The 21,552-nt window shown below is 38.6% G+C and overlaps 1 protein-coding gene across 8 annotated transcripts in view; it reads left to right on the plus strand.

The window, feature by feature from the left end:
- Nucleotides 1–21,552, plus strand: part of ptprea (protein tyrosine phosphatase receptor type Ea) — a 230,455-nt gene that overhangs the window by 201,296 nt on the left and 7,607 nt on the right. For all 8 annotated transcript variants that reach the window (XM_052027004.1, XM_052027001.1, XM_052027005.1 and 5 more), the window contains 10 exons: nucleotides 2,676–2,795; nucleotides 4,822–4,982; nucleotides 9,805–9,940; nucleotides 10,249–10,398; nucleotides 12,904–12,997; nucleotides 14,980–15,056; nucleotides 15,673–15,807; nucleotides 16,513–16,638; nucleotides 18,485–18,636; nucleotides 21,328–21,463. In XM_052027004.1, coding sequence (XP_051882964.1) covers nucleotides 2,676–2,795; nucleotides 4,822–4,982; nucleotides 9,805–9,940; nucleotides 10,249–10,398; nucleotides 12,904–12,997; nucleotides 14,980–15,056; nucleotides 15,673–15,807; nucleotides 16,513–16,638; nucleotides 18,485–18,636; nucleotides 21,328–21,463 — 1,287 coding nt within the window. The remainder of the gene's footprint in view (nucleotides 1–2,675; nucleotides 2,796–4,821; nucleotides 4,983–9,804; nucleotides 9,941–10,248; nucleotides 10,399–12,903; nucleotides 12,998–14,979; nucleotides 15,057–15,672; nucleotides 15,808–16,512; nucleotides 16,639–18,484; nucleotides 18,637–21,327; nucleotides 21,464–21,552) is intronic.

A 21,552-nucleotide genomic window follows, 5' to 3' on the forward strand; every position in this document is an offset into this window, starting at 1 on the left:
GTTTCCATGTATCTGACTGCCTGCAGAAGCTTTTCGCTGCAGAGGTCAACGTTTTCCATCATGTAGAAGGTGGCTTATAGTGGTGTGGGGCAACTTACAACATAGGAATTGATGGGATCAGTTGGATTGGAAGGGTCACCAGACACAATCTTGACATGTTTAAACCCTCTCCCAAATTTACCCTTCTCCTTTGTACAATTGCAGTGCATGTCACGGAGAATGTACTCCATGTCCTTGCCCATGACCTCAACAACAATGACAAGGCAGCTGTATTAGGAATTGCAAAGTTGTAATCATTTTATGAATTGTAAATTTCACTAATTTAATGATTTTTAATGGGTCCCATATTTGGGCATTAAGGTAAGAAGCAGCAGCCATTTAATGCACCAAAAAGAACTTAATTTTCTAGGCACTAGTTTCATTTATGTTTCAGTGGCAAAAATGATCAATACAATCTCATGACTTGGATGACTGCTATATTAGCAGATATCAAAGTCAATTATTTTCATCTCTGAAACTTTTATCCCATAGGATTTACCTTGTGTTTCATTTTTATTCTAGTCAATGAAGGAAATCATTTAAAAATCATCATATGTGGAAGACAGGACAAATTCCATTAACGTACACTGTTAAACAATAGCAGCATCAAAACATAAATTTTAAAGTACACCTTTGGATCCTAAATAATAATTAAGCTTGCATGGAAATTCCACCTTATATGAATGCTTCAAAAGAAAAGTTTTAGAAAAATATTTTTCCCTTTTTTGTCGTTTGTAACTAGGCATGTTAACCAGGCATGGTAACAGCTTGTTATGTAGCCTAATGTGGTAACCTAATTAAGCATCTTGTACTATAAAAGTCAATCATTTTTGAATTGAATTTGGGAGGAGGAGAAAAAAAGGAAAACATTAATTTTATCAGGTCCGGTTAAGGCCACCAGCTGTTTTATGATTTCCTCACTGCACACTAAAAATGGTGCAATTACATATTGTTTTGATTTTAAAGAAAATTGAACAAAACCACATTTAAATTTCAAATCAGATCTGTTGTGAGGACAAAACAAAAACCCCAAACAGTAAAGCATTCGACCCTGGTCAACATTTTGGATTTTCTTAAAGTTTTTAGGGGCAGCAATATTTCGATGTAATCAACAAAAAAAAAGCAGATTGTGCTAAATCTGCTCAGCCTCCCAAAAAGTAGTTATTTTTGAACACATTTCAGATATCAGACACAGACCCCCAATGCATTAATTTGATCAAAGTGAATTCCTGAGATCATTCCAACATATTTAAAGGACTCCAGTAGGTATGGCTTCCCTTCAGAGGGAATGTTGTTTCCAGCTAACTGTACGGATGACTCTTTTTGTTCATTTTCCATTTATTGCTTTAGTGGCTAGAATAAAAATACAGTTTATAGAGTGCCCTATACTGATTCACTATGGGATAGCCAATTTTCTATCTAAGTATGGGACATTTTTATAAGATATGAATGTTGGTAACCTTGGTGTTAGTGGTCTAGAAGCAGGGCTTGGAAATGGATGGAGTAGCAAGCTGAGGTTTGAGTTGGATGGAGGCTATGGTATTAAACCAGGTGGGTTACAAAAGCCAAGCTTTTTAAATAGCTGCTATGGCATGATTTGAGATGAAGACTCTCACCAATAGCATGCACATGTATGTTGGGCATCAGAGTCATGAAACATGTTGTCGGTTTTGGCTTATCATGGAAGCTTTAGTTCAGGCTGCTGCTAAACGAGGGCATTGTGGCTGCTGGCAGGATACCAGGTGTTGGCTTCTATAATACACTGCATGTGGTTACATGCCAATTGCACTTTGAAGGCATGAATTCCCTTTTGGTTGTTGTCCTTCAGCACTTCCCACTCTACTTGCTGTACGTTTTAACATTCTTAAAGAATTCTGGAGCACTCCAAACACTTATAGAGTCAAAACGACAACCATTTAGGTCAATCGACACCAAGCCAATGTAAATATTTGACGATTCTTTTGAAAAGCGCCAGTGGGGTGATGGCAGCAATAGGTGGGTTGGAATCCTTCCTGCTGCTGACACATATTAATGTGTGCACTGTTGAGAGAGGGCACACTTGAGCTCCGAAATGGCAACACACATCAAATCAGCACCACCATGTGCCTTCTCTGCACACTTCTAGCAGTTGGTAATATCAACATCAGTATGTAGTACCGCTGATCTTGCCCCATAAAATGTGTGCATTAATCAACATATATGAATGAAGTTGGCATCCAGGCAAATTGGTTCAACAAGTTATCAGAGTCAGAATCAGAATCAGATTTATTATCATGACTTAGATGACAGGAAGTTTGTTGTACTACAAGGACAGCACTTGTGGCTGGTTAGAATGGCACCAGAAGAGATTTACAAGTTGTGCTATAAGTTGACCAACATTAATTCATTCCAAAAATCTAAAATGATTATTGTGAAGTATATTGCCTGATTATAAAATTATGATTTGTCATGTTATTGCCATGTTCTGATCTTTAATATTACAATCCATTATGTTGCAGTGTCATTCGTAAGCCCCGATAAATAAACAGGAAGCACTTCCTCTAACATGGTTCTTGTTACTGTAGCAAACATTTTTAAAAGGATTTGATTTATTTCTAATATTCCAATGAACACAAAATATCTACTTATTCCTGCAGGAAAAGTGTTATAAGTACTGGCCTGATCAGGGTTTATGGACATATGGAGCAATACGGGTCTCAGTGGAAGATGTCACAGTGCTTGTGGATTATACCATACGCAAGTTCACCATACAAAATGCAAGTATTTTCCAGTTTTCCCTCTAACTTTTGAACCAAATTATTTGCAGGAAAAGAAGTTTATCTCATTTGTTTTTTTGTTGCTTTTGGCACAGATTATTTGTTTGTCTACTATATATCCAATTTAAGAAGAAAAGAAATTGCATTTTATTTTGTAGCTGACAGATATTTTACAACCTTCAGGATGTTTGTCCACATTCAGTAACTCCAGGATCAATAAGTCAATTTTAGTTCCCAGAAGGAAGATCCTTGTTTTACTTTATAAAAATTTTAATTTGCATGATATCCTTAAATGTTATGAAACTTTCTCTCCTTGGGGACCTGGTCTATTAGATGTCCCAAATTAACTGCAGCTAACAATTAAGTCAAATCTCATTCATTTTTTGGCTTGTTCTGAGAGGGAACATGAATGCATCACCAGACCTATGATAGATGTAATGTATGTTTACAACATTAAACTCATATGTTGTCATAAAAAGACAAAAATGGATACCATTTCTTCCCCAAGGTATTAATCTGTCTAGATTCGAGTCAGAGAGTAATACAGCGCACAAACAGGCCCTTCGGTCCAACTTGTCCATGCCAACCATGGTGCCTTCTTGAGCTAATCCTATTTGCCTGCATTTGGCTCATTTGTCTCTGAACCTTTCCTATCCATGAATATGTCTAAGTGCCTTTTAAGCGTTGTAATTATACCCAACTCCACCACAGGCAGCTCATTCCATATGCCCACCACCCTCTGTGTAAAAACTCGCATCTCAGGTCCCCTTTAAATCTTTCCCCTCTCACCTTAAACCTATGTCTTCTAGTTTTAGACTCCCCTCCCCTAGGAAGAACACTGTGACTATCCACTTTATCTATGCCCCTCATGATTTTATACACCTCTATAACGTCATCTGTCAGCCTACCATGCTCTGGCAAAAACAGTCGCAGCCTATCCAGTCTTGGTAACATCTTTGTTCTCGGATCAGTATTTCAATGTACCATGTACTGTCTATTATTAGAAGCTTTGGGTTTGGGGTATCTGTGAAAGATGTTCAAATATCTGAAATCCAGTTCCTCGTCTCTGTAGGGTTGCACTATAAAAGTGATAACAAACCTCCACATTCACACCAAATAATTCAACCCTGCTGAAAATCTGGTTGACCATTGATGCCAATGCAGGAGGGACTGCATCTCATGGGAGATGCTGAGTTAGGTTAATGGGACACTGGAATTGCCCAGGATTCAAAGTGTTTGCTGACCCTAATAACTCCAAGCATTGTCAGGACTGGTGCGGATTGCTTTCGAACAAGCCAGACGTCCCCCTTGGTGCAAAGCCCACTTGCTTAAATATTTTTCTGGTTAGTATGTAACCTGCTGGGAGTGTCTGGATTAGTAGTCAAGGAAAGGTGCACACAGCCAAAGAGGCCATTTTCATTTATGATACTAAAGCATGGAAAGGCAAAATATATAATTGATGCTCAGTAGCCATAAACATGACAGATCTTTTGTTCTAACTTCTAGTTCAATTGCAGTGAAATGATAATTTGGTGCATTACACACCAAAGGCTGAGTCTTGCTCTCCATATACGTTTCACCACATCCTCCCCATTGATCCAAAAGCGCCATTTTATCACTTCCTTTTTAAAACAAATATCAAATAAGTTTTTAACTTCAATCAGTCTTTGAAAAATGTTAAGATTTTCTAAGACAGGTTTTGGTTTGGTGCTTTTCGTGAAAGAATTACAACCTAGTCATGTTGTTAGGTTAGATTGAATTGAGTGCATTCTGTTGACCCATCCCATTTTAGTTAGCATTATGCTTCATTTGAACACATGGTAATACCTTTCAATGTGTTTTTCATCCTGGAAGTAATTGATTTTGATCAAGCTCTTCTTAAAGCTTTAAGATGTATACATTTCTTTCCTTTTATATCTGATTAGGAGAGAATGACTGATATAGGTGATTGCCAGAATTGTTTAGAACTTCTTGTATTTCATTGTGTGAAATTTACAATTTTTGTGTCTTCATTGCATTATTACAGCAAACAGTTGGCAACAAAGCTCCAAGACTGGTGACACAGCTTCACTTCACCAGCTGGCCTGACTTTGGCGTGCCATTTGCACCCATTGGAATGCTCAAATTTCTGAAGAAGGTTAAAGCATTGAACCCTTCCTATTCAGGGCCTATTGTGGTGCACTGCAGGTAACTGTTGTGCTTAGTTTGCATCATTCTACAGTAACAAGTGACCCATTTTAGTTGACTTTATAATGCCATGAACTATATTTAGTTTAGCTGAATCAGCCAAAATATGTTTTACTGTCTGTAAATGTTGCTTAATAATTTGGCAACAACTTGGCACCACGTTATGAAGTACCTTGATATTGAACAAATTGTCTGGGGTTTTCCACTGTTGTTTTCTCCAGCCTATAATTTCCTGCTTGTTCAAAAGCAGGAAATTCCTAGTGATTATTTAGTGCATTAGACTAGAGAGAACATACTGACAACCAAAAGATGCAGCTTAATTAATGTTATACTCTGAAATATACAACTTTTTTTCTGCACAAGATTGCCACTAAATAGTATGAATTTAATCTTCTACCCAACTACCCTGAAATCCTTTGAGTTGATGTTTATTTTCCAGTTGATGCTTATGGTGTAAGTGAACTAGGGGACTGTCAATGGGTTATCCCTGTCAGTTATTTAACCCTCCTAAATTATGAAAGCCTTGACTCTCGGAAACTTGTGTCCTGAGAATAGCCTTGAATGGTCCCACCACTTTGCCTTTTTCTCAATTATATGCATTGCCAATTTCTGATCTGGTAACCGCAAGCATGAAATCGAGTGATGGGTGACTTCATCAGAACAATCTTCTTGCTTTTCCTCCACTGCCTGAGCAGATTCTGATTCTTGGATACCTGAACAAAAAAAGCATGAATGTAAAGTAGTGAATGAGAGTGTTAGGAAGAGGTGAGGAATAAGAGGGATATTCTTACATAATCTGCAGAAAAGAATGAACAATGGAGGGGTGAGATGTAGGAAAGATGGTTATGTATTAGGATACCATCACCTTCTGTGGTTTCAGCCGTAAGACTTGCTACTGTCTCAATGCAGCTCCTGCTGCTTCTGGTTGTGGGCAAGTGAGAGGGAGTCATTGAGTGTTACCCAGACCAGGCTTACTTTGGTGCAAATTATACAAGTGTGAGGTGAAGCACATCGGTTTTAGGTATGAGCCTTTATTGCTAGATAATTGGTAATTGGTTTATTATTGTCACATGTACTGAGGCACAATGAAAAACTTTGTTTTGCATGCCATCCATACAGATCATTTCACCACATTATACATCAAGGTAGTACCAGAGTAAAGCAATAACAGAATGCAGTATACAATGTTACAGTTACAGAGAAAGTGCAGTGCAGGCAGACAATAAGGTGCAAGGCCATAACGAGGTAGATTGTGAAGTCGGAGTCCATCTTATCATACAAGAGGTCCGTCCAATAGTCTCATAACAGTGGGATAGAAGCTGTCCTTGAGCCTGGTGGTACGCGCTTTCAGGCTTTTGTATCTTCTGCCTAATGGGATGGGGTAGAAGAAAGAATGTCCGGGGTGGGAGGGGTCTTTAATTATGTTGGCTGCTTTACCAAGGCAGCAAGAAGTGTAATCAGAGTCCATGGAAGTGATTGGTGTGATGATCCATGAAGGTTCTGAGGCTAGCTCATATGATAGGGCATTTGAATTTGCATTCACTGACTGTGACAATTGTGTAAGGATACTGAATTTTTGGCAGCACTGCGTTCAGATCCTTAGGCCTTGATTTCCAGTGTTACCCATCACCATTCTCTTTTCCCAATGCCTTCTGGGCATGTACCTGGAAGGCTTCCTGTTCCCCTGCAGATACAGGAGGTCTCCCCTACTATGTACCTCTTCTACCAGCACCTCCGGTACACCATCAGAAAAACTTGGTTCCCATTCTTGACCCTGCAATTGCAATCTTCAGTGCCTTCCAGGTCAGATTCACTTCCCTTATCATGAGGTACTCCTTCTGCTTAAGAGTTACAGGCTAGCGTTAATTGGAACTTTCCATTCTTGATATTTTCTGCTTGCTGATGCATCCCTCCATTTCATGACTCAATCAGTGTGTGTGCCAAAATCTTTGAAAAGAACAGATCGAATGAAGTTGATGTGCTCTCTGCATCAGAAGCAGTGGCTGTGGGTTGATCATGCATCTCTCTCCCTGTCGCCATTTTCATGGGCCATCCAATTTAGCTCTCCTGATATCAGATATTTCATTTCGGATATAATAGAATGTGTAAACTCCAGCTCTAATCAGTAGCTACATCTATTTATACACATTCCCCTTGAAGGAAAATCCATTGCTGAATATCCTTTCATTTTTACCTTCTTGAGGAGACTTTAGATCCATCAAATTTCTATACTTCTGCTAATCCTAACATGGGATTTGAACTTTTGACTTATACAACCTTATATATTAATTCTGTGAACTGTTTTTATGTTTTATGAAGTTACTATCTCAGAAATCAATACTGAAAAATGTGTTGTATCTGTAAACAAAGTCTTAGAGTCATATGTGAGTAGTTGGCTCCTCCTTGTGTAGCACAAGATTGTGCTTGCTTTAATCCAATTCTAAAGCCTTTTCAATTGTTTCAGGAAACAATTCCTCAATCTCACTATGCCTTTCCTTGCCTTCAGAAGTGGAATATAGCCTTCACTTCAGAGATATGTGATGCTCTTTTATGTTGCAGTCAGGGAACTCAAGCAATTGTGTTTGACCCTTGAAAATTTTCCAGAGAACACTACTGTCAAAGGCTGGTCCAAAAGGCAGTAGTGTGTATGCTCTATTAATACCAGACTACGAGACAACAATCTTTCCTGAAAGGTCAGTCCATCTGCACAACAGGAAACTCAGCAGATTACTTTAAGAGAATGTCTCCAAGATGGATATGTTATCTAAAGTAAATATCAGCATCATTAACTTACCTTCTGAAAACAAATTTTATAAATGCTTTCATCTTCTGACTGGACCCCACCTTACTAGAACATTAATATTATAATGAGTGATTAAAATGGATTGTAATAGGATTCTTGTTGGCTCTTTGAATGACACTACCATGTGCATTTTTAATTTCTGTCCGAATAAACCTGTAAGTTGTTTTGGGAATTAATGTTTGTAAAATATTTTGAAGATGTCCATTTTGGGTCATATTTTGGTGCAAAAAATATTCAATGCACAGAGGTTAAGAGAAGACTTTAGAGAAGTCTACTTGTCACAAAATAATGCAACTGATAGAACCCCACACCACTGCCTGCCTCACCCCCCACCCCCCAATCCATGGCATAGATCTGTTCCCTGTGATAGTTCCAAAACATTATTTAGTTGCCTCGTTACTGCCCTCTGAAATGGCTGAGCCACCCACTCATTTCTACTAACATATAATGCTTAAATGTAATAGAAGTAACACTGGATGGACTGCAACAGCTTAAAATGGCATCACACCATGACCTTCTTGACATCAGTCAGGGATGAATAATAAATGCTGGTCTGTCCAGCAATGCCCACATTTAGTGAATGAGCAAAAGATTTTCCTGCAGATATACTTATCTCTGTAATTTTCTCCAAAGTAGGCATTTGGGCCTCCTGTTAGCAGAATGTAGCAGTTCTCTGGCTGAGATGAAACTCTGAGTGATATGATTGGCAGCTGTTCATACATACAATTCCAATTTACAGATCAACATGCAGAATCTCTTCACTCAAAAGAATATTTTCTTTCACTGAACTAGGCAATCATTTTTGAATTAATTGCAATGTAAGGAAATTAATGTTAGACGTGAATGCATTACTTTTCTCTTGGGAAGGGAAGTCAACCGGCGATGCATTTTCTGGAATCTGATGACAATACAAACAGACAATGACACTGGTGCTACCACAAATACCCACCCAGGGCTTCATCATCATGGAAGGTGTAAGATTATTAGCAGAGAGTGCTGCTCAGGTACATTAACTGTGACGGAGAGCTGGAAATACAGAATGAAAAATACGAGAAAGAAGAAAACTAGATAAAAGGAATGAGAAAGAAAACTTGGCAATGAAAAAGAACCAAATGAAGAGAGCACAAAATAATTAACCATAGAAATATGGGTTTAATTCCTGTTGTGTATCCATTTTGATGCCACAGTTAATCTAATTGCATAATATAATTGCTCCACTATTTTCAAGTAGGTAGTCTTCTATTTAACATTTGTAGCTGTTGTAGTGTACAATTTGTTATTCCAGCACTAAAGTTATAGAGAATGGTTCACTCTAGTTTAATTTTCAAGCATCATTCAAAATACATTTTTAATTCTTGGAATAGTGGGAATGGCTCAGCACATATCTCATCTATTCAAGTGACAGGTGTAGTAATTTCCATGGGTTGTGCCTGGAATAGTTTTGTACAAGAGGGAGTGAGAGTGAACTTAGATGAAGTTATAAAAATGAACATATGATTCTGAAATTTTTGTGATATCCAGTGAACACTTGTGTCTGTAAGTACATGTAACCTTACCAATAACTTAACTTAGGACATGCGGCATCCTTTATGTGAATCCATTGCATTGCAGTTGCTGACAAATAATGTAAACCTGTGGCCTGGTGGAATATAAATGTGTCAGTGAACTTAATCAAGACTCGGATAAATATTCGAGCATCCACACCTGTGAATTCCTAATATAAGATCAGGGGTCTGAAAGATGTGGGTGTCAGAAGAGAAATTTTTCTACATTCTTGTAGAAAAATGGGAAACATGTATGAATTAACCAAAAATTATCCCTTCTATAACTGGGAAGGCCTAGAAGCATGTGACACATCTCTTCACCCATGGACTTGGAATGCTGCAAAGGGTTTCAATGAGAAGGAGAGGACTGAACATGAATTTTATTGCTTCTGATGATACATGGCCAATTCTTGAGACTTGGAAGATATTTGGAAGATATTTGAAACCTAACACGCCCCTTCTTTTTCAATTGCAGTGCTGGGGTTGGCAGGACTGGTACCTTCATTGTTATCGATGCTATGATTGATATGATGGATGCAGAGCAGAAGGTGGATGTCTTTGGTTTTGTGTCCCGAATTCGCAATCAACGGCCACAGCTAGTTCAAACTGACGTAAGCACTATTCTGTTTATATTAGTTTTTGCTGCTTGGTAATGATATTAATAGTGCTTTAAAGGAGAACAAATAACCAGTCCTCAAGTTCCGTAAAGATTTTCTATGGGCAGCTGATTGCCCAGTTTATTTAATATACTCTCATTGCTTTGCCTGTTGATCATGCATGAACACAGCTCTGTTGCTGTCTCAGGAACTATCCTGTAGTTTTAATAGGCTTTGGTACAATGTAATATATCATATAACTGTGCTACATGTCTGGGAGGTTTTTATTAATGTCGTTTTGTTCACTTTATTGTTCCTTATAGATGCAGTATTCCTTCATTTATCAAGCCCTGCTTGAACATTACTTGTACGGTGACACAGAGCTGGATGTGAGCTCTTTGGAGAAGCACATACAGAAGCTCCGAAATAAAACAGGGAAATTCGACATCACTGGCTTAGAAGAAGAATTTAACGTAAGTCATTAAGTTGGTCACTAAAGAAAGGCCAGGCATTCAGTGTTACAACAAAAATTACCCTTGGGACTGATTTTGCTGAGCAGAAACTGCTGCCCACTATGCTACCTCTGTTTTCCATTCCCTCAAACCTAGTCCAGGCCCAATCACTGTCAGTGCTGGAGCCAAGGGGTAAGGCCCTGAATGACAGTAGGCCCAGATCAAAGGTGCTTTTGAAAGCCCTCTGGTGATCTTCAACAGCCTGCCCCCAGCTGCCAAGGTTTCTTAAATGTCTCTGATATTCAAAAGCAAATTAAAAGCTATTAAAAATGATATAAGCAACTAAAAATTATTCTGAAAATGTGCTTAAATAATCAAAAGCATTGAATTAAACATAAATGGTTCAAAAAGTATCATCTTATTCTTACCTTCTTCTCTGAGGCCCTAGAACCTGTTCAAATCAATGGGCTCACAGACCCTGTGCCAGTCTGATCTTCTCCAGGATTTCTCAGTGGATGCAGGGGAATTTCAGTAAACTCCTGCTCTGCCATGTAGAATATAGCAGAACTTAACCTTCTGTGCAGGTGCAGACGTACAAAAATCTCATTGTACTTTTGCTGGCAAAACCACTAAAATCCAGGTCATAATAAATCTGTCATTGATTAAAATGCTACAGTAAAATACTGTGAAACTTGCAGATTTAGTCTTAGGGATTTTCATTGCAGTGAATAAATGAACAACTAAGTAACTCTCGGGATTTCGCTCATTCAAAAATAATCTTAAATCCTCTTGTGTTCTGCAATGTGCTATTACAAGGAAATTTTAAATTGTAGAATATTTAGGAACCGAGGAAAGTTTGTCTTCTCAGAAGCTGCTGCCTCACACACCCGCTTACTGAGTCTATGCAATTTAGATGAGATGAGACGACATTTCTTTATTACTCACATGTACATCGAAACACACAGTGAAATGCATCTTTTTGCATAGAATGTTCTGGGGGTATCCCGCAAGTGTTGCCACACTTCCGGCGCCAACATATCATGCCCGCAACTTCTGAACCTGTACGTCTTTGGAATGTGGGAGGAAACTGGAGCACCCGGAGGAAACCCACACAGACAAGGGGAGAACGTACAAACTCCTTACAGACAGCGTCTGGAATTGAACCTGGGTCGCTGGCGCTGTAATAGCGTTGCGCTAACCGCTACACTACCCTCTTTTGGTAAAAATTTTAGTTCGATATGAGAATGCAGAAGGTGTAGGCAAGGTGAGAGTTGTTGCCCTGGTTACCCTGAGTAAGTGGCGTTGGGGTACATGGTGAACGCTCTGGTGAATTCTTCAACCTTACACCAGGCATGAAGTAAACCCAGATGATTTTGCACTTTTCTACTGATGGCTGTGGAGCAACACTGAAAGCAGATACGGTGGCTCTTCGCCTAAAATCTGAGTAGAGCAGGAGAAGAAAATTAATGACAGTCTTTGTTGAAAGCATGAAATGGGTACTAAGTGGATGTTGCGCTATTCGGGTATGTCTGTTTGAAAATTAGGCAGTGCATTTTTGCGTCTAATTGCTAATTATCAAAACTGGACCTTTCCCAGAGGTGCTGGAACAGGCACCTGCAAATTTTGCACTTCACCACTTAATCAAAACAATTTTCGCAAAGTATTGATGGCAGCCCTCACAAACCCATTGCGACACGAGGTATGGATTGTGTTGCCTGATATACAGCAACATGGACTGAGGAGAAGGGTGTCCTACCTCTCTGACGTGGCACTTAAAGTCCTGTGGAGGAGTCCCAGGGGAGGAGAAAAGCTGTAGGGGAGGTGGAGTAATCTCAACTTCCTGTCCTTCCCTCCTACAACTAGTACAATCAGTTTTGGATGGCAATTTAACAGGCATCAGCCTCCAAATAATCCTCTGGGTGGTCATTCCTAACCCAAGCATAATCTTCCTTCTCAAAATATGGTCTTGCATCAAACACACGCTAACCTTGTATTTTAACTCAAATCTCAATCTTGGCTGCCACAGAAACTCTTTAGTGCCTGAAAGAGTCAGAGAAATTTGCCCCAGTTATTATCTTAGCATAGTGTAGCGTAGCACGGTAGCAGAGTGGGTGGCACAGTAGTGTTGTGGGCAGCACGGTAGCGTAGCGGTTAGCGCGACACTATTACAGCACCAGCGATCGGGGTTTGATTCCCATCGCTGTCTGTAAGGAGTTTGTACGTTCTCCCATGTCTGCGTGGGTTTCCTCCAGGTGCTCCGGTTTCCTCCCACATTCCAAAGATGTACAGGTAGGTTAATTTGGGTTTAAAATGGGCAGCGTGGACTTGTTGGGCCGGAAGGGCCTGTTACCACGCTGTAAATAAAATTTTAAAAAATATATCCTTCCTGTTCTTTATTTTGCTTCTTTTTCATTTTAATTTTCAGGATATATCATTCTTAAAATTTTAAACCTTTTGATTGTTAAAATTTCTATCTTTTGATTGTTACTTTGCCTTGACTATTTCTATTCTATGTCGTTACTGCAGAAATTGACTACAGTCCGAATAAGGAAGGACAATATGAGAACAGGGAATAAACCAATAAACATGAAGAAAGCCAGAGTCCTTCAGATCATTCCCTGTAAGTGACCTAAATCAAAAATTAATTAATTATTTCTTTACTTTTGTTCAATCTCCAGATATATTGGAATAATTCCCATTACTCATCAGGAGAATGTTACCCAGGGACACATTCCTTCAAAGAAATCTCATCAGTTCTCATTCACAATTTCTCACATCAGCTCCACACTGTGTGAGGGAGGCAGCAGGCATAAATAACGAGGTGCATTCCACAAAAGGAGAGTGGAAAAGTGTCTGTGATTTCTATCAGAGGAGCTTTTCATTGCTCATCCCAGAGAGAGCTAGAAGATAGCTTTGTCAGAAAATAGCTTTGACCACTCTTCTGCCTGCAGCCTCATCTAATGTTGGTGTGAGATAAGGAAAATAACAAAATAAGGAAATAAGAATTCAAGGAACACCACTAATTAAACATACCTAGGTTCCACCATGCTGTCTTGACAGCATGCAGAGAGAGTAACATGATGGACCTATGACTATTTAAGTTGTGGACCCATTGTTGTAATCTTAGCTACGGCTGAAGGCCTCAGAACTTTGCCTCAACCCAGAGATGCTGACAATTTTCAGAGTTGAAAATGTGCCATCTGCTATGACTGTCGATAAGTGATGGTGATCCTAGCACATGAGGGCTTGGTGCTTTGGTATCAGAGTGGCTGGGCCTGGGGGTGCGATGTCAGGTGCTGGGCTTGAAGTGAGCTGGATCATGGGTTTTGTGGGGATTATGAGCTGGGATAGGAAGGGAAGAGGAGAAACAATGTGTCAGGACCAGGGTATGGTTCAGACCTTGGTATTGAGGCACTGGGGTTGGGATGGTGTGACCAGGAGTCAACAATGGGGAGAATGTGATCAGGAGTTGGGAAGGGTTCAGTTCCATTAGAGATCAGGTCTGAATACATTGGTGTGCCAAGGGGCTGACCTTATATGGGAGTTACTGACTATCAGTTGAGGATCATTCCTGGAAAATCATGATTCAGTTTCCTGCAAATGTTCCAAAAGGAACTTTGCTCATGAATTGATCACATGAACGGCATACATCTGAAATGGTTGGTCAAATTTTCAGTGCCGTACTAAATGAAACAGAAAAATGTGGTAGCTACTGTTTATTTTCCAGTTACTGATCCATTATGGATCCCATTGATAAAAAAAACAGCGTGATTGGATCCAATAACTTGGCAAAGGCATTTTACAATAGATTATATTCAGTCTGAAAACTTCTAATATGAATTAAATGATTAAGTGCATGAAGGGCTGGTAACTGTGTTTCCAGACCATTAGCTTCTGTTGTAGTATTCAAAGGGGTTGATTGGGAGCATGTGGGAGTGCGGAGGAGGGGCAATGCTGTTAGTCCGTGCATTAAATTATTATCTGCGTATTCTTGCCCCTTAAGAATATGGCTTAAAATTGTAAGAAAACTCATTGCCACTGATTTTATTTTTAAGTAGGTGAATACACTGTGGAATACCGCATTATTTATAGACTTGAATAGGAACTAGTTTTCAATTGATGACATTCATATTCATATGGGACCATCAGTGGTACTTATCCCTTTGCCTGTATTGTCAGTGTCTTGGTTCAGATTTCTTATGCATATTAAAACAGTTAAGTGTGTATCCCTGCTGAATTAAGAAAGGCTGCCTCATCAGTGCAAGACAGGAACCTGCTTCCAGTCTTAGGATATCTAAGTCCATAACTCCCTTTATAAACCTTGTATTTCAGTGTACTTATTGGTGGCATCCTTGTTATTGGATGGTAGTGCATACTTTATTTACATATACTTTTATTAGTGCACAAAATTAATTTTTCTATCCTTCACCCGTAAAAAGAAGTATCATTCCACAAGTAGAAATTCTCACAATTGGTATTTTCCCTTACAGAGCCGACTAAAGGGCTAGAATTATTTTCATTGATGGAATATAATATCTTCTTCACATGTCCTTCTATCAAACTGATGACAATTCAGTTTGCATTTTATTTTATATTTTTAAGATGATTTCAACAGAGTTGTTCTGCCCAGGAAAAGGGGACAAGAATTCTCAGACTATATCAATGCTTCATACATAGATGTAAGTACACTTCAAAGCATGTGTTGCTATGTAATATCACAGTATGTAATGTTAGTTGTGATTCAAGATTTCAAAAGCTACAGGCAAAAATGGCTAATTTGCACATATATCTTGAAGTCCATCTGCCCATCCAGCTGCCAATTCAGTAGTTTAAATGGGTGATTAGACATAAAATATTCTGTGATCTTTATGTGAAATTTTACAGCAAGCAGTTTATATTTACTGAGATGAGCTTTCAAAAATAACTGTATATCAAGCGGTGTATAGTTGCAGCATCATTTTGTACAGGTGTTTGAAAGAGGAGTTCCACCGGTGTTGGTGGTGAGATTGTATACTATTTTGTAAATTTGTAGTTTGGTCTGGCTTTAGTTTCTACTTTCACTTAATGTGATTGACATTAAAACAGTGATTACGTCAGTAAGAAAACTAAAATACCACTGGTGGCACATCAGGCACACTCCCAATTTTATTCAATAATGTGCAAGGTCTTGCTAATAGAAGTGAAATGAAAATTATTGCTTGTTATCGATTTATTATTTTCTTTCTGAAAATCATTTGTAATTAGTACTTGCACAATTTTCATGGTTACCTTTGTCACTGAATTTCTTTATGACAGGGCTATCGACTGAAGGATTATTTTGTTGCAACTCAAGGTCCCATTGTTCATACAGTGGAAGATTTTTGGAGAATGGTCTGGGATTGCAAGTCACACACAATTGTAATGCTGACAGAACTGAGAGAAAGAGAGCAGGTATAATGTTATAGAATCACAATTAACATCACTGACCTATGCAGTGGAGTATTTTTCTTGAAAAGACTACAAGGTCATTATCATATCTTAACACCTCTGCCTACCCATTCATTATACAGTATGTCAGAAAACATGTACAGTATACTCTGACAGAGGATAAATCTATCAGTGCTTGGAAGATAAATTTACAATGAATAGCCAGAATGGTGTATAAAAGTAAAAAATGATTCAAGTGTTAATTTAAGGTAATAACACATGTGATTTAGTTGAGAAATGTAGATGAAGCTGCAAAATTATCTTAAATATTGGAAGCATTGCAAATACCACATATTCATCAATAAAAATAACCATCAACCAATGCTATGACTAAAACCAGGATTGTTCAGCATGTGGTCAGACAACAGAAGTGATAAGGTGGTAAAAAGTACCTCCACCTAATAATTAAAAGTGAGCAGCTCTGTCCCACTGGAGCAGTTTTAACATGACCGTGCTGAGACAAACAGCAAAATGTTGAGGCAGACATTAATTAGACTCCAGTGCTAAGTTAGTTATTGACCAGAACAACTGCTGTGTTTACACTGACCACTGAAATCTGCAAACACATTCCTGCCATCCCCATTTCCTCATAGGACAGAGAGTAAACTTTCTAATGAAATGCCCGGATATGGTTTAAAATGCTATTAGAACACATATGTCTTTCTGCAGGAAAAGTGTTCCCAGTATTGGCCCTCTGAGGGTTCTGTAACGTATGGAACATACACAATAGAGCTGAAGAGTGACAACATCGCTGATGCTTTCAGTCTCAGAGATCTCACAGTCACAAATACCACTGTATGTATCGCTTAAGATTTCATTCTAACCATAATAGAAGAATAAATCATAAATACTGGACTGCTATTGTTTCATTTTAAAACTGCTGATACACTTCCCTATAATTTTTGATGAAGGTTGGTCTGTACTAACAACTGGTACAGAGAGAACCACTGGCTCAGTACAGTGCAGTTATCAGCTCACCAGGACTTGTGTGGCTGCACATTGAATCACAGAAGAACCGAGTGCGCTGAACATCAGAGGTGAGTGAGCATGCCTGATCTCTTGCTCACCTCTGATGTTCAGCGCACTCAGTACTTCTGGGCAAATGAGGGTAAATATGTGTTTTTTTTATTTTATCTTTTTGAATGTTTTAATTAATTTATATCCATTAAATGTGGTTTCAAGTGAGTTTATATTTTTAATTTTTCTATTAATAATTTTATTTCTGCTGTTTCCACATATCTCTGATTATTGGAGACATTTAGAAATGATGGAAGAGGCCTTGACAGCTTGGGTCTGGACCCAGTGCCATCACTTCTGCCCCCTGTGTCCTAGTCACCATTCATGGACCATTCCACTTCATGAAAGGGTCATTACAGTGATGCTGGCATGTCCTTGGGCACCGTGCAACCGCAGAAGATTAGTGCCACTGTGGATCTAGTGTGGAATGCAGTTGGATCCAAAATGGTGAAGATAGACATTTCAGTGGTCTGAACACCAAGTAATTCCCTCCCAGTCAGAAAGCCCAAGGTCCAGCCCAGGAATGTCAGTTACAGGGTGAGGCTCATAAGTTTACCCACAAGTAAACAAGTTCCTATGTGGATTCACACTGACGCTTATCCAACCAGTTTTAAGATAATCATGGAAAACTGATGATAAAGCATTTAGAATCAGGAAGAACTTGCATTTTTATAGTTGCTTATCAATTCCTTCAAAAAGAACTCAAAGTAGTTAGTTTACCATAAATAACTTCTGAAATGTCCAAACAAACAGAGGCAGACTTCAGACAGCAGTTAAGCAAATAAACAACCTGGCTTTACTCAGGGATCTAATGTTGACCAGAGCACTGAATACACTTCCTGCTGTTTTTTTAAAGTAGTGGTACAGGATCAGTAACATTTGTTTAGATCATCAGAAGAGGTAAATGTGACACATTTGACAACAGTGCACACACTCAGCACTATCCCAGAGTGCCAGCCCAGATTAAGTGGGATAAGGGGGAGTAAGAGCCTAAAGCTCAATAAATATGTCAGCAGATACATGTAAAAATTCTGCATGCACTATGTTATGGAAAGTATTAGAACAACTCATCTGACCTCCTGTTCTGTGACCAGTATGTGGAGATGGAAGGAGAGATAACATTTCAAGTCAATGAGTTTTCACCTTCTGACGAAAAACCAAAGACTAAAAATGTTTCTCTCTCCACAGATGCTACCTGATCTGTTGTGTATTATAGTTACTTCTGTGTTTATTCTGGGTCTATGCTGGAGTTGTTTCATGCACCTTACTTCATCTCTCATTATTAGTAAATCCTTTATTTCCTTTCACACTCCTGTGTTAGTAACCTATAAAGTACTTATTCTAATAGGTGTATTCATTAAGTCATAAAATTATTTCATGCATTAAGTAAATCAGGAATAACAATTATTGCCTTCTTGTTGGCAGCACACAAAACAAAATAGTTTTGTTTGCTGCCAAGAAGGTTATATTTTATGCATATAGTTAACCACAAAATTTGTATGTAGCACTAAAGCTAAAAGTATTTCTGAACTTTAATTTTTATTATGAAAATATGTGGATGTGAAGAATGGCCAATGCCAGTTAATGTTCCATAAAACAAAATGAATTTGTAATTGAAATTCAGGAAAACAAGGAGAGGACAGTTCGACAATTCCACTTTCACGACTGGCCTGAGATTGGCATTCCATCGGAAGGTAAAGGGATGATAGACCTGATCGCAGCAGTCCAGAAACAGCAACAAAAGTCCGGCAATCATCCAATCATAGTGCACTGCAGGTACTTCATGATCCAATACATAGCCACTGATGAGGGTTGACAACAGGCTTTCTAAAGTAATGTTGGCACAGAAAGACAAGTTCGTGCTGCTAGTCATGAGCATCACATATCATCAGCACCTCATGGAAAATCAAATGAGCTTCCTTCCTTCATTGATAAGATATTGTGAGCAGCAGAGCTGTGAATTCCTGCTATATCTAACTTGAAGGAGGGTGTCTCTGTCAGTGGCACCAAGTCAGAAATTCCTCACTCTAGGAAGGTCTCTGAAGTTTAGAACTAGGACTTGCAAATGAAGAGTAATTGAAAATATTTTTAAAAAAACCTGCAGATGCTGGAAATAAGAAATAGTAACACAAAATGCTGAAAACACTTCATCATTTACTTATCTGTGCAATAGACTCTAATTAATAGGTTGATTCAAATCTATAGCTACCATGCTAATAGCAAAATCTAGGCTCTACACAGAATGGAATAACAGAACAAATTTGTTCCAGTTTGTTTTTAATTGTTGTACCTGTCTGAACTATAATGTTGCATGTAGGCATTAAGAACTATTTAAGTAAGAAATGCAGGCATCCAAATGGATGTTGACACAAAGAGGAGGAAGGGATCATTGCTGTTCACATCCAATTCAAAATAATGACAAAATCACAATTGGAAGTTTAAATGATGTGGATGTCTTGGAGAAGTCTTGATAACGAAATCTGACACCCTCAAAGAGTGTCATGATCCTCATTGGCTCCATCATTGGCAGTATGTTTACTTGGGACAGAATTGATTCAAAGTGCAAAAATTGTACAACTTACCATGTTATGCATTCGATAATTCAGAAAAAAATGTGTTTGTTCTATCCTCCAATTAACAGTGCACAGTACATCATTGTTAACTTACTGTTGATTTGTTCCTACATGACATTAATTTACTAAATGGTAGGATTGAAAATCAATTAGTGCAAGACAAATATGGACACTTACATCATGTAAAGCATATTCTTAAGCCATTAAATCCGTATTTTCCACTGGGTCAGCAGCTGCAAATACCAGTGTTAACATTCATTACCAATTCATCCTAGAGAACTGAGTAACATTTAAAGTCCTACAGTGTCGAGTGGGAATACTTCCTCTCATGTTTGCTTTAAAAGGATTTAGCTTCCTTTAAATCACTTTGGTCAATGGTGAGATGTGGTGCAGGCACAGTAGGATTGCAGATTTTACACTGTATTCCTGCAAACATATATTGAATTTATTTCAAGTGACGTCCTTTCTCAAAATAAAACTTTTCAGCTGCATTTTCATTTTCCACTGCATTCATCAAACTACGTAAAGTCACATCCAGTGTTTTATTTCATCACAAGGAGAAAAAGCCCAAATTCCGTAATAGTCAAAAACTTGTATGTAATTCAATGGCCTTAAAAAATTCTTCAGCACCTGGAAAGGTGTTTTAAACATGTGGGGTGCATAGAAGTTTGTGCATGATAGAACTTTGGAGTGCCAGGCCAATAGGTGATTTTCAATAGGGGCCTGGCACTTCAAAATTCTATCATGCACAGAGTCCAATGCATTCTGTACAAAAGAACCAACCTTGGATATCTAATACGCTCAAATGTCTTTCCTCCACTTACACTGTAATGAAGAAAAGCATAGATGAAAACAGGTTGGTTTCTGGCTTGGTTTTGGAGGCAAGAGGGAGGATGGTGCCAACAGTTAGGAGGAAGATTGAGACTGTAAAGGTTACCTCTGGGCATCAAGTGGGTGTCACAAATGGATGCTTGGAGTGGGAAGGAGGAGATCAGAGTCACAATCAGATGCTGTGGGGATAGGATCAAATCACAGTCAGGTTGGTGGGATTGGGTCTCCATAGAGCTGGTGCAGGGACTTCAATGGAAAAGAATGGTTATGAAGGATTTGGTTAACTATTAAACCTGTTTAATTGTTTATATAAATCTTCCTAGTGGTTTTAGTTTCATTTTTTTCTCAACATTTTTTTCAGTTTCAAAATAGCCTGAGTAATTTTTAATAGCTTTGGAATGATTTTGAATGTTTTCAAATATCAGAAACATTCAGAAACATCAATTTTGTTTTGACAGCTTTAGCAGCCAGCGAAGCCAGTGGCATGGTTAGCTGGACATCAGTTTTGTGGGCAGTGTTTGATGCACCATCTCTCCACCCCCATGTGAGAGACTTGTGTGGGGGCTGGCCTGACACTGAAGCTTGTAACCAAATTCACTTAAGTATCGAAAACTCCATCTGAGAGTGATGACTTCAAATTTCTCCTTTATTTTGAACAATATAATCCATGAATTAATAGGGACTAACACATTCACAAAGTAGTGGAGAAAGCAATTTACCCCACATGCTAGTTTGCCACACAATAATTTTCGGACTCAAAATAGTTAGCCAACCAATCCCCACCCTCCCCTCCTATTTTTCCCTCCCCTCCTCCCTCCTCACCCATTCACTAAGATCTGAAGAACCACTAGGGAAAAATGTTGAAAATGATTGTTTTTCACCAAAGGTTGAGTCTGGTGTTTTACAATTGCTAATTACGAGATCCAGTGTTTGGTCCATGCTGCTCTTAGTATTGTAATGCTGTAAACTAAGATATTCATTATATACATTAGACTGAAGAAAAGTTAATCCGATCCATGTGATTGTATGGTTTAAGTGAGACATGAATCCACTTATTTTGCAGTGCTGGTGCTGGCAGAACAGGTACATTTATTGCACTGAGTAACATTCTGGAGCGAGTGAAAGCTGAAGGCCTTCTAGATGTTTTCCAGACTGTTAAGAGCTTACGAATGCAACGACCCCATATGGTGCAGACATTGGTATGATTTTTTTTGTTTTGGATTTCCTAAAGCAAAAAAAAATGGAAGCAAAACATAATCCTTATATTTTGTTTAAGAAAATTGTGGGG

Source organism: Pristis pectinata, chromosome 12 (assembly GCF_009764475.1).
Source record: "Pristis pectinata isolate sPriPec2 chromosome 12, sPriPec2.1.pri, whole genome shotgun sequence".
NCBI lineage: Eukaryota > Metazoa > Chordata > Chondrichthyes > Rhinopristiformes > Pristidae > Pristis > Pristis pectinata.